Source organism: Mytilus galloprovincialis, chromosome 13 (genome assembly GCF_965363235.1).
Source record: "Mytilus galloprovincialis chromosome 13, xbMytGall1.hap1.1, whole genome shotgun sequence".
Lineage (NCBI taxonomy): Eukaryota > Metazoa > Mollusca > Bivalvia > Mytilida > Mytilidae > Mytilus > Mytilus galloprovincialis.
In genome coordinates, this window is record NC_134850.1 from 5,770,315 (window position 1) to 5,787,598 (window position 17,284).

General features: G+C 33.3%; 1 protein-coding gene across 1 annotated transcript in view; it reads left to right on the plus strand.

Annotated features, from left to right (window-relative positions):
• LOC143056293 (uncharacterized) overlaps positions 1-16,651 on the plus strand; it is a 39,026-nt gene extending 22,375 nt beyond the window's left edge. Inside the window, exons 23-33 of the mRNA XM_076229382.1 lie at positions 674-824; positions 1,392-1,506; positions 1,866-2,073; positions 3,335-3,535; positions 4,711-4,927; positions 5,429-5,741; positions 6,353-6,492; positions 9,376-9,410; positions 10,077-10,151; positions 11,055-11,111; positions 14,918-16,651. Coding sequence (XP_076085497.1) covers positions 674-824; positions 1,392-1,506; positions 1,866-2,073; positions 3,335-3,535; positions 4,711-4,927; positions 5,429-5,741; positions 6,353-6,492; positions 9,376-9,410; positions 10,077-10,151; positions 11,055-11,111; positions 14,918-15,709 — 2,304 coding nt within the window. The 3' untranslated portion in view covers positions 15,710-16,651. The remainder of the gene's footprint in view (positions 1-673; positions 825-1,391; positions 1,507-1,865; positions 2,074-3,334; positions 3,536-4,710; positions 4,928-5,428; positions 5,742-6,352; positions 6,493-9,375; positions 9,411-10,076; positions 10,152-11,054; positions 11,112-14,917) is intronic.
• Positions 16,652-17,284: the final 633 nt, after the last annotated feature.

Below are 17,284 nucleotides of genomic sequence, written 5' to 3' on the forward strand. Positions count from 1 at the left end.
GTATATATCGTCAGTTCGTATGTTTTTATACAACCACTTTTTTTTACCTATTATATCCTCTTCATACATTTTGTGTCTTCTTTTAAAGAAATTTTCGATAAATCTGTAAGAAAGGAAGGTAAAAATCAACATTTTCAGATTTCAGAAATTAAAAATAAAATTTCTTTAAAAAAGTTGGGGCAACAACATAGTGAATTACACTAAAGCAAAAAGTTGAATATAAATTCAAATCATAAAACCAATTCTAAGTTCTTTGACTACAGTTATTCTGTGATAGAAACCTATTATGTGTCAAATTTTAATTTCAATCTAAATTCAGACCTGTATCAAGCGTGAATATTGTGTCCATTTTTGTCCAAACTGTTCAGGGTTGGACCTCTGCGGTCGTATCCAGTTGCACTCGGCGAAGCAATTTATTGTATGTCATATGAATTTGTACGATGCTTGTTTTTCAAGAAAAAAATGTTGTCACAATGCATTCTAAATAGCATGAAAAACCCATAGTACAAGGATATGGTATTTAATGATTGTAAAAACAGTTTTTCTCCTCAGCCAGACAACAAATTCCGCCATTCATTTTACTTTCAATATTATATAGAATGCAAAAATTATTTTGAAGTCTTTAAACACTAAATCTTAATAACTACTTACTTTGTATTTGTTGCTATTTTAGGTGTGTAACACTTGGTCTTCATCAGATGGACAGATCAGTGATTTCTTTGTGTATGAGACACTATTCTCCAAGACCTTGGTTTTAATTGACTTGGTCAATACACCACCAGAACTTGAGGGACCAACAAATATTACATTTTCTGAAGATGAAGGTAAGAGTTTGATTTACAAATATAGGGCAGATATCTTGTCTTTTTTGCGCCAATGCTACCTTTGTGCATTACTTTTCCCTATTTGCAGGAATTGATGCTAGCCAACTAGGCTGAAGCTAGTAAAAATTAGGGAGGGCAAGTTAAGTTTTCATCATGGTAGTCTGATGGGGCTAGTAAATTTTTGTTTAAAAACCAGGAATTTCACAAAGTTTTACTTTTAAAAAAAATACTGTTTCACCTTAAGATGATAAAAACCTGTTCCTGTCTACTCGAACGATATCAAGCTCTTGCATCTCCAATTAACAACCTGCAATACTAACCATAATATAATAAGGACGGATATAGGAAGGACTTTATATAGGTACCTGTAAAAACTAATGCTTGAGGCAAATTATACATCTTACAACAAGCAGTTGGAACAAAATGACTGCACCCAAATATGACATTTATTTGTGTTTTTGTGTATCTTGCACTTGTCTATGTTATCAAATATGATAATATCTACTGTATTCTTTAGTAGTGTACTTTATTTCATACAAGTAAGGACATGATATTATATTTACACAGGTACCTTACAGTATCCTCTGAAGGCCATAGACCAGGAAGGTGACCAAGTTCTGTTTTATTTGAATTCATCAGAAACCTATGATATGGGTACTCCAACTTTAACAGTGGAAGGATTGTAAGTTATGATTGTCTGCAAAGTAAGATGGAATAAGATTATGCATTTCACAAATGATTTGTATTTTATTCCACATGGGCCCCTAGTCACAATGTATGTTGTCTGCTCTTTGAACAGGGTTGTTGTCTCTTTGATACATTACCAATTTCCAGTCTCAATTTTATAGATAAGAAATATTTCCAAAATGTCAATTTCAGACATTTTTATTACAATATCCTTCTGTTTTATTATTATATCGGACATGTTGCTAATGTTTTTTTGGGGGATATACTATTTTACCTCTGTCTGTTCTTCAGTCAGTCTGTCCATTTGTCCCATGAATATTTTTGTCACATCTTTCTCTATTGTTTTTTTTTCAGGTTGCTGTACACACCATGTGAAGATTGTACAGGGTTAGAGATTATTCCTGTCATTTTACTAGAGAATCAGACAGGGACAGATATTTCACCACTCAGTACTACTGTGTATCTGTGGATCAATGTCACTGATCTGTTTGATCCACCAGTGATATTCCTCACTCAGTACGGAGAAACTTTGTTAGGAGCTGATCCAACAGAACCCATTATTGTAAGTTGGTTTTTTTTGTATTATGCAGATTCATTATTTTTGTTGGATACTAATTTTCATAGTAGCTGGAACACCACAAATTTAAATGTTAAACCATTTACAATTTTCCCCTGACGATGAGTCCCGTTTTACCGGGATCGGAATACCTCTTTTATGTTTCCCGCTTAAAACAGTGCAAACATGAGTTATCTTTCTTTGATGGATACCCGGATGAAAGTGTAAACATTGCGCTTCCGTTTGTTGAAAACCGTGTCAAAATCAGAGGAAATTTACGGAATTTACGAGAATTTGAAATGAGGGAACATTTTTTTTGAAAGAATATGGAAGAATTGAAGCCAAACTAGTATACTTTTTTGACATAAAATGTGGTTTTAAGTACAAAACACTTGCAATGGACATCGTTCAGTGTGAGGAATTTGTACAGCCTCATAAAAATTTTCAAAATTTTGCCGTTTTGGGTTAAAAAATTACGATTTGGGGTCAAAGAGCAGAATTTTGAGAATTTCACCTAGAAAATGCCGAAAATTTGAAAATTTGAATATTTTAAGAAGAAAAAATTATTAAAACATGAATAAAACTGTGAACATGGTGTTAGTGAATGAAATAAATACACAAATAACTACAAACAAGTTTTTATTGACATTTATTATGAAGATCTCCCACTTGAGTAATAGTAGCCAGGGAAGCCATCGTCTCAGAGTAGCTTCTGTCTGGGCAGCAATCGGTGAAAGGGTTAAGTCTTCAAATCAGACAAATTAAACAATAAAAGCAAAAAAAAATGGTATTTCTCCTTATTCCTTGAAAATGGGTACCAACTAAAATGAATGAATCCAAATATATGTAGTACACAGCACTGCACATTTGGATGTGAGTTTCTGATGTAGACAGTAGAAAGCTGTTTCCTTGATTTTAAATTTTCTGTGTTTTCCTGTCAAAGAGAGGCAAAAGATACCACATGGATATGCAAACTTGAAATTCGAAAAAACATACAAATATTTAAATTGTTTTGTTGTTTAAAACTTTTCGTCTCAACCCTGCTGAAATTTAGTCAAAGATCATATGTTGTATACACAAAAATCCTATCAATATGTTATACATGTATCATACTTGGCAAAATCACAATGATCTCCCTTCCTTGATGTTTTTCTGGATCAATGAAAGTTTCTGTATAAATCTATGAAACAATTTTTTTGGAGGAAAATGAAATGATATTTTAAATCTTGTGAACAGTCAGATGTCAATCAACCTCTTTCTTATACAGGTATACTTGGAAGAAAAGACAGAAGTAAATGAAGATAACTGGTCCCCTGTTTGGATAGCTGTTCTAGGAGCCTATGATGTGGAGATTGAGGACAATCTTATACTTATTACCCAGAATTCATCATTTGGTATTTTGAATATGACAGAGGAATCAAATACTGCACCAAATATAACAACTTGTCCTCCAATAGGAGACAGAGAGGTATAAGCTCAGTTACTGTGAAACTGTGAATAGTTTGTTGTATTATAATTAGCATTACTTCTAAGCAAGAAATACATGTTTTCAATTTAGTTTAAGGTGGTACCCAACACTTTCACTAAAATTAATTTGACTCGTTTAATTTTCATAAAATTTTGACAAAGTATTTACTTTGACCCATTAACAAAAATATAAAAAATTCCAAAAAATTTGAACCAACCATTTTATCAGAAAAATTACACTGGTTATATAGCAGTTTGACAAACACCAATTTTGATCAATGAGAAGCTTAATATTCCTTTTACAACACAACGTAATGAAAACGTTTAGCTGACTTCACAGAGTTATCTCCCTGAAGTGTTAGGTACCACCTTAAGACTGTGAATTTCAGTCTGCTTGAATAAACTATGTTTTTTAGTTTCTTGTGTATAATTCAGAGTTTAGTATGATGTCCATTATCACTGAACTAGTATAGATATTTGTTTAGGGGCTAGCTGAAGGATGCCTCCGGGTGCGAGAATTTCTCGCTGCATTGAAGACCTATTGGTGACCGTCTGCTGTTGTCTGTTCTATGGTTGGGTTGTTGTCTCTTTGACACATTCCCCATTTCCATTCTCAATTTTATTTCACAAGCAATGAAAATAATAACCATATAAATGATATTCCATTAAAATGTATATGGAAGGATAGGAAGGGATTTTCAAAATATCCCTACAACCAAGAACCATTTTTTAGATAATTTTGCATGATTGCAATAAGGGAGCTACCATTTGATTTTTATGGGGGGGGGGGCTAGAATGAAATTTGAAAAAAATAGGCAGGACAGGAGTTTTGAGTAAAAAAAGAAGGCAGGATGAGACAATTGCCAAAACAAAAAGTCAGGACGACAATTTAGGTAAAAAAAAGTCTGGATAAACTAAAAAAAAAAAAAAGCAGGACCAAACAGAGTGAAAAATAAAAAGGCAGGACAGAGATTACAGCTAAAAAAAAATGCAGGACAAAATTTTTCATCCTAGCCCCCCCATAAAAATCAAATGGTAGCTCCCTAAACGCATACTGAAAAAAGAACCATAATTACATTCAATAACTTAAATTCCCATCTTACCAGTCCCACATACATTTTAATGAAAATTACGTTAATTTTTTTAATTATTAATTCTTTATACTTAAATTTTCAGCAAACAATATTTCCATGTGGCAATTTAGGTCTAAACAAGGAACCAGAAAAAGCAGCATGGTTATATATGGAGCTTTTCTATAACCAGTTTTACAATGAATCTGGTATAGATGAAATAAAGATTTACATACAGGATGAGAATAACATGACATCAGATGTAATCACCGTACAGTTTGTTATACTCATGTCACCTTGTTACAGTCATGGAGATTGTCAACGTAAGTTTTGTCACTAAAAAAAATAATACCTTGGATTCATTTATTTTCATGGATACCAAAGTTCGTGAATTGAGAAAAACTTACATTTTCTTAGATATTTGATTTCATGGTTTTGCCAATATCTGCATACAACCTTATAGGAATGAGTATTTCATTGAACATTTACCCTAAAAAAAACCTAACACATAAGTTCTTATGAAGTTTATATCAAGCATTAGACTGCTTTCAAGAAGGTATTGGAAGAGTGCAAACAAACTTTATTTACAGGAGTTATTTCTCTTGGAAATAGAAATATATTGAAAATAAGGTTTTTAAGGGATCTAAAAATGACATTTCTTGAAAGATATTTTTTATAAGCTGGGAAAAAAAATATTTTTCATTATAAAAGAGGGTTGAAAGATACAAGAGGGACAGATTTGGGCAAATAAATAAGTGCAACGCCAGGGATATTGATACTTTGTTCTTTTTAATACATGATACTATGTATCATTTTCATTTCAGCCAAGACAGGCAGTCCTTATCCCTGCCAAGATGTCCAAAGAGCCACTAATTTCACCCAGTACTATTACTGCCTGTGTGAGCCAGGTTGGGAAGGAGAGTTCTGTGAGATCAATATTGACGAGTGTGCCACCAATCCGTGTGACAGTCCATACGTCTGTACCGATGGAATCAATTCTTACACCTGTGCATGCCATGTCAGCGACCCAGATTGTGACGCCCTGCCCCCATGGGTCTTTGCCCTGATAGCTATTGGGGCACTAATCTTAATCCTCATTATTCTTGGCTTGTTGTACAGATGGAAAGTCAAGAAAAGGTAGGACTTGACAAAAACATTGTCAAAGATTAAATGTTTACTTCTTTTACAATCCATTTAAAAATGCCTTTGAAAATTAATTCTGTGAATGAAAATAAGCACACTTGATAAGTTATCGCTTGGCTTCTTTTTGTGTAACTTTAAAAGCTGCATGGAATATTCAATCTAAAAAAGTCACATAACTTTATATATTATTGTATTATACTGTTGTTTTCTGCTGTATATTTATGTTTTATATTATATAATAATGGCTGTTAATTTTAAAATGGCATGTCTATGCTTTTGCATAAAAGATTCATTATTTCATTCAAAGATATATTGTTTACTTCTGTTACAATTCATTTAAAAAAACCTTCAAAAATTAATTCTATAAATGAAAATCTGCATACTTAAGTTATCACCAAGCCTCTACTTTTCATAGAAAGAATGATTTTCTTTAAGTTAGTTTTGAAATAATGTTTCTTTTGTTTATATTGTAAGAATGGTTTTCTTTAAAAAGTAATTGTTGAAATAATGTTGTGGAGACCTATTTGTTTTACATCTTGGGACATTTAGACCATTTTTTATTTATTTTTAATGATTACCTATTCAGGAACATTTTCTATTTACAGTGGCCATTTCAAGTGGGTATTGAAGTACATCCTTTGCCACGAGGAGCCACAAAAATATGATTATAAAGCGGAAGATGATACCAGGTCTATTTCTACTGTTACTTCCATCATGTCCCAGGAGTTTATTAACCTCAAATATGGTAAGATTAATTTCTTATACCTTACATATGTTCCAGAAACTTCTTCTTGGTACCTCAGTATGTATCAGGAGTTTTTCAATATCAAATATACTTCTAGTTCTTTGTATTATCTCATTATAGGTCAGGAGTTTTTAAATTGTAAATATGAAGTAACTTAACACTAAATCCTTTAATGTTTCAGAACTATATCCTGGGAGTTTAATAGCCTCAATCAGTGATTTAACTCTAGTTTTATATTAATTCAGGTTTGTTTTATGAGTCTTACAGTTGTCTTTTTAGCCCTTAAATTATTTCTTAACAAGTCTAAAAACCAAAACATATTGAAGGATAACATAAAGGAAAAGTTGTTATTACACAACTGATGGCAAAAACAATGAAAGGAACAACACTCATTTGTTTATTGGACTGACATACAATGAAAGGAACAACACTCATTTGTTTATTGGACTGACATACAATGAAAGGAACAACACTCGTTTGTTTATTGGACTGACATACAATGAAAGGAACAACACTCGTTTGTTTATTGGACTGACATACAATAAAGGAACAACACTCATTTGTTTATTGGACTGACATACAATGAAAGGAACAACACTCATTTGTTCATTGGACTGACATACAATGAAAGGAACAACACTCATTTGTTTATTGGACTGACATACAATGAAAGGAACAACACTCGTTTGTTTATTGGACTGACATACAATGAAAGGAACAACACTCGTTTGTTTATTGGACTGACATACAATAAAGGAACAACACTCATTTGTTTATTGGACTGACATACAATGAAAGGAACAACACTCATTTGTTTATTGGACTGACATACAATGAAAGGAACAACACTCGTTTGTTTATTGGACTGACATACAATGAAAGGAACAACACTCATTTGTTCATTGGACTGACATACAATGAAAGGAACAACACCCATTTGTTTATTGGACTGACATACAATGAAAGGAACAACACTCATTTGTTCATTGGACTGACATACAATGAAAGGAACAACACTCATTTGTTTATTGGACTGACAAACAATGAAAGGAACAACACTCATTTGTTTATTGGACTGACATACAATGAAAGGAACAACACTCGTTTGTTTATTGGACTGACAAACAATGAAAGGAACAACACTCGTTTGTTTATTGGACTGACATACAATGAAAGGAACAACACTCGTTTGTTTATTGGACTGACAAACAATGAAAGGAACAACACTCATTTGTTTATTGGACTGACAAACAATGAAAGGAACAACACTCATTTGTTTATTGGACTGACATACAATGAAAGGAACAACACTCGTTTGTTTATTGGACTGACATACAATGAAAGGAACAACACTCGTTTGTTTATTGGACTGACAAACAATGAAAGGAACAACACTCATTTGTTTATTGGACTGACATACAAGAAAGGAACAACGCTCATTTGTTTATTGGACTGACATACAATGAAAGGAACAACGCTCATTTGTTTATTGGACTGACATACAATGAAAGGAACAACGCTCATTTGTTCATTGGACTGACATACAATGAAAGGAACAACACTCATTTGTTTATTGGACTGACATACAATGAAAGGAACAACACTCATTTGTTCATTGGACTGACATACAATGAAAGGAACAACACTCATTTGTTTATTGGACTGACATACAATGAAAGGAACAACGCTCATTTGTTCATTGGACTGACATACAATGAAAGGAACAACGCTCATTTGTTTATTGGACTGACATACAATGAAAGGAACAACGCTCATTTGTTCATTGGACTGACATACAATGAAAGGAACAACACTCATTTGTTTATTGGACTGACATACAATGAAAGGAACAACACTCATTTGTTCATTGGACTGACATACAATGAAAGGAACAACGCTCATTTGTTCATTGGACTGACATACAATGAAAGGAACAACACTCATTTGTTCATTGGACTGACATACAATGAAAGGAACAACGCTCATTTGTTTATTGGACTGACATACAATGAAAGGAACAACACTCATTTGTTTATTGGACTGACATACAATGAAAGGAACAACACTCATTTGTTTATTGGACTGACATACAATGAAAGGAACAACACTCATTTGTTTATTGGACTGACATACAATGAAAGGAACAACACTCGTTTGTTCATTGGACTGACATACAATGAAAGGAACAACACTCATTTGTTTATTTGACTGACTGACATACAATGAAAGGAACAACACTCATTTGTTTATTGGACTGACATACAATGAAAGGAACAACCCTCATTTGTTCATTGGACTGACATACAATGAAAGGAACAACACTCATTTGTTCATTGGACTGACATACAATGAAAGGAACAATGCTCATTTGTTTATTGGACTGACAAACAATGAAAGGAACAACACTCATTTGTTTATTGGACTGACATACAATGAAAGGAACAACACTCATTTGTTTATTGGACTGACAAACAATGAAAGGAACAACACTCATTTGTTTATTGGACTGACATACAATGAAAGGAACAACACTCATTTGTTTATTGGACTGACATACAATGAAAGGAACAACGCTCATTTGTTTATTGGACTGACATACAATGAAAGGAAAAACACCCATTTGTTCATTGGACTGACATACAATGAAAGGAACAACGCCCATTTGTTTATTGGACTGACATACAATAAAGGAACAACGCTTTTCGCCTCACATGTTTTGAAAGTTGAATAGGTGTTATGTTGTGATCCAAATTTCAGCTTCACAGGATCATGAAACAACACTTTATTGTTATACTTTGTATTATTACAACTGAACAGGATTTTTTTGCCTGCACTGCTTTTTAATGGTATTTTTCATATGACATATATTTTTTACAATTGCAGATCAAAATTTATCTGATTATGAAGATAGTGAAAGGGTGAGTTGGTTAGTCTTAGTGAGTGACAAAAATCTACATTTCTTGAAAATAATTTTGTTATGGATGTCAATTTTTAACATGCCCAGCTAAATGGTTCTATAGATAAGATATTGTGTCTGGGTGAGATTTTTTTTCAATTTGGAGATATGAACCTATCGTCTGCTGAAGTTAAAGGTTTTCTTTTTAAAATCTTGACTAAAACAGTAGTCAATATAAGGTACAGATAAATTCTGAAGCCAATAAGGCTTCTTTGTTGATTTGTGGACCGTTGGTTAGACAGCAACCAAAACAAATTATACGAGTATTAAAAAAGATGGATCTTTGACTATAAACTAAAAGTTGTATATAAAATGAGATGCAAGGTTCCTGCATCATTGATGTTTATCAAACACAAAAAAAACCATAGGCGGATTTAGGGGGGGGGGGGCAGGGAGCCCGGGCCCCCCCCCCCTTTTTGGGAAAAAAATTGGTTGCTTATATAGGGAATCACTGAAACGTGACTGGAGCGGGCCCCCTCTTAGGTCAGTCAGTGGGCCCCCACTTATGAAAATTTCTGGATCCGCCACTGAAAACTGTGTCAAATTGATAATATTGTTTTATCATATTTAACAGTATTATATCTACCGAAATTTTCTGATTTGATGTTAAATTCACTATTTTTTACAGGATTTTGAGGGAATGTTTTCACCACCTCCTCCATACAGACCAATGAATGACATGGAAAGGATGAACTTTGTCAAGGTAAAAAATGAGTTATAGTGTAAGTTATTAATAAGAAGAAGTGGTATGAGGGTCAATGAGACAACTTTCCATCCAAGTCACAATGTGTAAGAAGTTGACAATTATAGATCAAACTATGGTCTTCAACATGAAGCCTTGGTTCACACAGAAAGGCAAGCTATAAACATTGTTTACTAATTGAAAATATGATATCAACTCTCTCTATATTTGAAAAGTTCTTCATATGGTAAGTCATACAAATAAAAAATGTTTAAATTAAACTCTTCCTTTTCTTGAGCTAGTCATATACATAAGCAGGTGGGAAAATTTCTGAAATATTGTATTATATGGTAATGACACCTTTTGCTATTCAAGCTAGTTATCTATTTTATTAAATATGTTGCCACTAAAGCTAACAACACTTATAAAATTTCAGTTCTATAAATGGTTATTTTACTACACAGCTACTTTTGCATAGGTACTATTTCTGTACTAAAAATATGTAGTACTGGAAATTTACTTTTAATATTTAGTACCATTTCTTTACTTTAAAATTATTGTAATATATAGGTACTTTTATTTTACAGTACTTGATTTGTACTAAATATTTTGGTACAGAAATAATACAATATTCCATGTTTGAAAATCATAATTTTAAGAGATTTGAAATAGAAAAACTTTCAAAATGCTGAAAATGTAACGGTAGTAACCAAAAATCTGTAGTACCTAAATTTCAAGTACAAATTAAGTACTGTAAAAAACAGGTACCTATATATTACAATAATTTTAAGGTAACAAAAGAGTACTGAATATTAAAAGTAAATATTTTTAGTACAGAAATAGTACCTATGCAATAGTAGCTGTGTAGTATATTTGTTTACATTTCTCATTGTTGAGTAGTTATCACTTCACTCTACTTTTCAGGATATAAGAGTAGAGCTTGACACAGATCCATTTTCTAACAGAATGGAATGGGAACAGGTAATAATGGAATCAAAATTTGGCGTAATTTGTTATTCCAGAAACACATATATTGTACAATTGGTAGTTTTGCGTGTAAAGTGATGAAAAGCGTGTACACGCCATGTGACAAAATCCTCGCGTGTAAACCGTTGAAAAAGCGTTTATTACACACGAATATCATGTCACTTGACATTTATGTAGTTTTTTAGTGGATTATGAGTAGAATAGTAACCTGACTCACATTTTAGAGTATTTTTGTCTCAGTTTGTGATATACAATAGATATAGGATGTTGGATGAGTGCCAATGAGACAACTCTCTCATCCAAGTTACAATTTGTAAAAGTAAACCATTAATGGTCTTCAACACGGCTCCTTGGCTCACCATCAACATCAAGCTATAAAGGGCCCCAAAAATTACATGTAGGGAACCATTCAAAACACTCTAATCTATACTGTGGATTCATTTATTTTCGTGGATTGAGGAAAACTTGCATGTTCTTGGATATTTAATTTCGTGGCTTTGGCGAAATCTGCATACAAGCCTGAGGAAAATTGGGTATTTGTTGAACATTTAATTTCGTGGTTCATCTGCTCCAATGAAATCCACGAAAATTGGTATCTAACGAATAATAATGCATCCACAGTATAATAAACGAGAAACACTTATGAACCACATTAACAAACAACAAGTACTGAACATCAGGATAAACTTTAGTTAAAGAAAGGCTCCAACAAAATGTAGGTCACTTTCACCAAAATTTCATGTTTCATTTACATGCATTAGAGAGGGTTTGGATGGGGTTAAATGATTAAAGAATAATGCCCTTAAAAAATGAAGATTAGAAAATAACGGGCAAATAAAATGAAGATTAGAGAAAAAAGGGGTTAATTTTTTGAAGATTAGAGAAAAAAGGGGTGAAAATTAAACGTTTACAGAATAACAGATCCCCCATCCAGACCCTCATTAGATTTTATTCAATGTGAATAAGAAGATGTGGTATGAGTTCCAATGAGACAACTCTTCTATCCAGTTCTTTTATCAGATACTTGTATGTTGGAAGAGCCATGTTGTAACTTATCCTTGAATTAAGTTTAACAACATGTCATTTAGAAGTCACTATGATATATCCTTTTTATTATCTCACTGGGGCACAAAGGGCCCCATGTGAGCTTATGCCATCACTTGGCATCCATCATCATCCATCGTCTTTCAACATTGTCTGTGGTCGTAAACTATTTTAAAAATCTTCTCCTCTGAAACTACTTATATTAATGTTCCTTAGGGTATCTAGTTTATAAATTGTATCTGAAGTTTTGATCCATAGACAAACATGGCAGCCATGGCTAAAAATAGAACATAAGGCTCAAATGCAGTTTTTGGCATATATCTTAAAAACTGTAGCTTTTAGTGCAAATCTGACTTGGGGTAAGATGGTTCAATTGGTCAAGATCTATCAGCCCTGAAATTATAAGACGAATCTAACAGCCCATTGTTGGGTTGCTGCCACTGAATTGGTAGTTCGAACAACATTTTGCATTTTTTTGTTATTATTAGCTCACCTGGCCCGAAGGGCCAAGTGAGCTTTTCTCATCACTTGGCGTCCGTCGTCGTCCGTCATCGTTAACTTTTACAAAAATCTTCTCCTCTGAAACTACTGGGCCAAATCAAACCAAACTTGGCCACAATCATCATTGGGGTATCTAGTTTAAAAAATGTGTGGCGTGACCCAGTCAACCAACCAAGATGGCCGCCACGGCTAAAAATAGAACATAGGGGTAAAATGCAGTTTTTGGCTTATAACTCAAAAACCAAAGCATTTAGAGCAAATCTGACATGGTAAAAATGTTTATCAGGTCAAGATCTATCTGCCCTGAAATTTTCAGATGAATCGGTCAATCGGTTGTTGGGTTGCTGCCCCTGAATTGTTAATTTTGAAGAAATTTTGCTGTTTTTGGTTATTATCTTGAATATTATTATAGTTAGAGATAAACTGTAAACAGCAATAATGTTCAGCAAAGTAAGATCTACAAATAAGTCAACATGACCAAAATGGTCAGTTGACCCGTTTAGGAGTTATTGCCCTTTATAGTCAATTTTTAACCATTTTTCGTTAATTAAAGTAATCTTTTACAAAAATCTTCTCCTCTGAAACTACTTGGCCAAATTAATCCAAACTTGGCCACAATCATCTTTGGGGTATCTAGTTTAAAAAATGTGTGGCGTGACCTGGTCAACCAACCAAGATGGCCGCCACGGCTAAAAATAGAACAAAGGGGTAAAATGCAGTTTTTGGCTTATAACTCAAAAACCAAAGCATTTTGAGGAAATCTGACATGGGATAAAAATGTTTATCAGGTCAAGATCTATCTGCCCTAAAATTTTCAGATGAATCGGTCAATCGGTTGTTGGGTTGCTGCCCCTGAATTGGTAATTTTGAGGAAATTTTGCTGTTTTTGGTTATTATCTTGAATATTATTATAGATAGAGATAAACTGTAAACAGCAATAATGTTCAGCAAAGTAAGATCTACAAATAAGTCAACATGACCAAAATGGTCAGTTGACCCGTTTAGGAGTTATTGCCCTTTATAGTCAATTTTTAACCATTTTTCGTAAATTAAAGTAATCTTTTACAAAAATCTTCTCCTCTGAAACTACTTGGCCAAATTAATCCAAACTTGGCCACAATCATCTTTGGGGTATCTAGTTTAAAAAATGTGTGTCGTGACCTGGTCAACCAACCAAGATGGCCGCCACCGCTAAAAATAGAACATAGGGGTAAAATGCAGTTTTTGGCTTATAACTCAAAAACCAAAGCATTTTGAGGAAATCTGACAGGGGATAAAAATGTTTATCAGGTCAAGAACTATCTGCCCTGAAATTTTCAGATGAATCGGTCAATCGGTTGTTGGGTTGCTGCCCCTGAATTGGTAATTTTGAAGAAATTTTGCTGTTTTTGGTTATTATCTTGAATATTATTATAGTTAGAGATAAACTGTAAACAGCAATAATGTTCAGCAAAGTAAGATCTACAAATAAGTCAACATGACCTAAATGGTCAATTGACCCCTTAAGGAGTTATTGCCCTTTATAGTCAATTTTTAACAATTTTCATTAATTTGGTAAATTTATGTAAATTTTTACCAAATATAGTTCTCTGTTACTAATGGGCAAAGTTCATGATAGATATAATTGTAAGAAGCAAAATCGTTCAGTAAAGTAAGAACTTCAAACACATCACCATCACCAAAATACAATTTTGTCATGAATCCATTTGTGTCCTTTGTTTAATATGCACATAGACCAAGGTGAGCGACACAGGCTCTTTAGAGCCTCTAGTTATAGATAGATATAAACTGTAAGCAGCAATGATGTTCAGCAAAGTAAGATCTACAATAAAGTTAATATGACCAAAATTGTCAATTGACTCCTTCAGGAGTTATTGCCCTTTAAAACAGTTTTACACAATTTGTTCATCAAGTTGGCTTACATTTGAAAATCTTCTCTGAAATACAGGTGAGCAATTCAGGCTCTTGAGAGCCTCTTGTTTAAATGTTGCATGCAACATCATTTATCCACCAATTTATCAATCAATATTATAAATAATAATTTTTGATAATGTTAATCAATCATAGTTATTATCATACTATCAAAAATGACTTTTCTACAATTTAAAAAATATTTTAGAATAATTTGAAAATTAAACTTATTGGAAGAGAATCAAATTAGTGTTGTACTCAAATGAATAATTTCTGCTTCAAACAATAAGGAACATGCAATTATTGCATCAATATATTAATATTGTCGTTTTTTTTTATTTCAGTGCTTCCCACCCAAGTCAGAATGGGTAACTTACCAGCGCCATCAAAGATCCGACTTTAACCCACTGATCACCACACATACAGAAAATTCTAAATTTACAACACCTACCCCAGTACCTGATGAAGAATCAATTCCTCAGAAGGAAGGAGGAGAATATGTTTTGCTTGAGCGACATAAGAAATCCTCATTCAATGCATTGATGGCTAAAAGTATTGAGGACATTGCAGAGGGTAGAACAACTCCGCCTACACAAATGTCACTCATGAAGAATGATAAATCTCCATTACAGAACGGTGATGTTGTTGTACCTACAGTAAAGATTGCCCCTGCACCAGAAACTATTGTGGAAGTCTTACCTCAAACAGATGGACCTAGATTTAATCTACCCAAAATACTAAAGTTACCGGAGCCAACTCCTATCCATATGACATGGAGGGCGCAGACCGAGGTTCATGAAGACAGACCAAGTACTTCTGGACTATCATCATCCAGTGGTGGCCATGAAGACTCAGATGCCATGCCAAGTTCATCTGGGGAGCATTTCGACAAGATTCCTCCTCGACCAATGTCTAGAAACGTGGCAAGATGGGCGCCCTCTGCTGTCACACATAAATCTCAGGCTTCGAAACAGGCTCAGGAAGATAGTACAGATGACGATGAATTCGGGTTTGATCTAGAAACTAGATCTGAAAGACCAAAGTCCAGATATCGTATTCGTGAAGCTAAGCCTGATGAAAACAAATATAAAGGGAGCTACAGTAACTACCCAGATTCTCATGCACCTATGTTGTAAACTTTTCTTACATTTCTGATTTTTTGTTTGTTTGTTATTTGAGTTTTTGTTGAATTGACTTTTTGCATTTTCAGATTTTGAGTAACTTTTTTTCATATTTATTTATTTTTTGAAAACTTTTATGGTTATTTTACATTTTAACTTTTTAATAATTTTGTTCTGCTTATATTTATTTTTTGTAAAGCTTTTATGGGTTTTAATGAACTTTGAATATTTGTTTCTGTTAACGTAGTTTGTTTTATATTTCATGTCTTATAACTGCAAATATGCTGTAGCAAAATTTTGACAAATCGTTGATTAGCCCCCCGCCTTCTTAAAACAAATACACACCTCAAAACATTTTAAAACTACTTTTCTGACTTGTTACGTTTTAAAAAAAAATTACATAGTTGTAAATTAAAATCAAACTGAGCCTTGTTATTTTATAATAGTGCAAAATAAATAGACATCTTGGAGATATTTTTTTCTTTTTTCCCCAAAATGTGCAAGTGCTTGATCAAACCAAGTTAATATCAACAAGTCTGAATAAAACTTACTTCCTTTGATCTGTAAAGACATAGTTTAAAACATTTTCAATACCTCAATTAATTCTTGAAAAATCTAACCTTGCTTTAAATACATTATTTGACACATTCTTCATTCTAAAAATTGATTTGGCTCATCTCAAAATGTCTACCAACTTTAAAATAGTTCAAATCCCCATTTTATGAACTCAAATTTCCAACCAATTAGTAAGTACCAGTAACAGGAGATTGTGTGTATTTTTAAGATGGTCAAACAGTAAAAACTTTATTAGAATGGTAAAGAGTTGTATTTTCATACTGTGATATGTTTATTCATGTGATATTAACCTGTTTTGTTTTTAAAGATATGTTTATCAGTATGTGATATTAATCTGTTACGTTTATTGTTTTTGTTATACTAATAAATAGTTTTATTTTCTGATTTATAGTTAATTTAAGGTTAATAGAATGACTTCTACTGTAGATTCACTTACATTCCTGAGAAAAATTGGTTTCTTTGGATTCACTTATAAACATGGGTTCCATTCGATTCACTTCTATTCCTGGGAAACATGGGTTCCTTTGGATTCACTTCTATTCCTGGGATAAATGGGTTCCTTTGGATTCACGTATATTCCTGGGATACATGGGTTCCATTGGATTCACGTATATTCCTGGGAAACATGGGTTCCATTGGATTCACTTCTATTCCTGGGAAACATGGGTTCCTTTGGATTCACGTATATTCCTGGGAAATATGGGTTCCATTGGATTCACGTATATTCCTGGGATACATGGGTTCCATTGGATTCACTTATATTCCTGAGAAACATAAGGTCTATTGGGTTCACTTCTATTCCTGGGAAACATTGGGTCCATTGGATTCACTTCTATTCCTGGGAAACATGTGTTCCATTGGATTCACTTATTTTCCTGGGATACATGGGTTCCATTGGATTCACTTATATTCCTGGGATACATGGGTTCCATTGGATTCACGTATATTCCTGGGAAACATGGGTTCCATTGGATTCACGTATATTCCTGGGAAACATGGGTTCTATTGGATTCA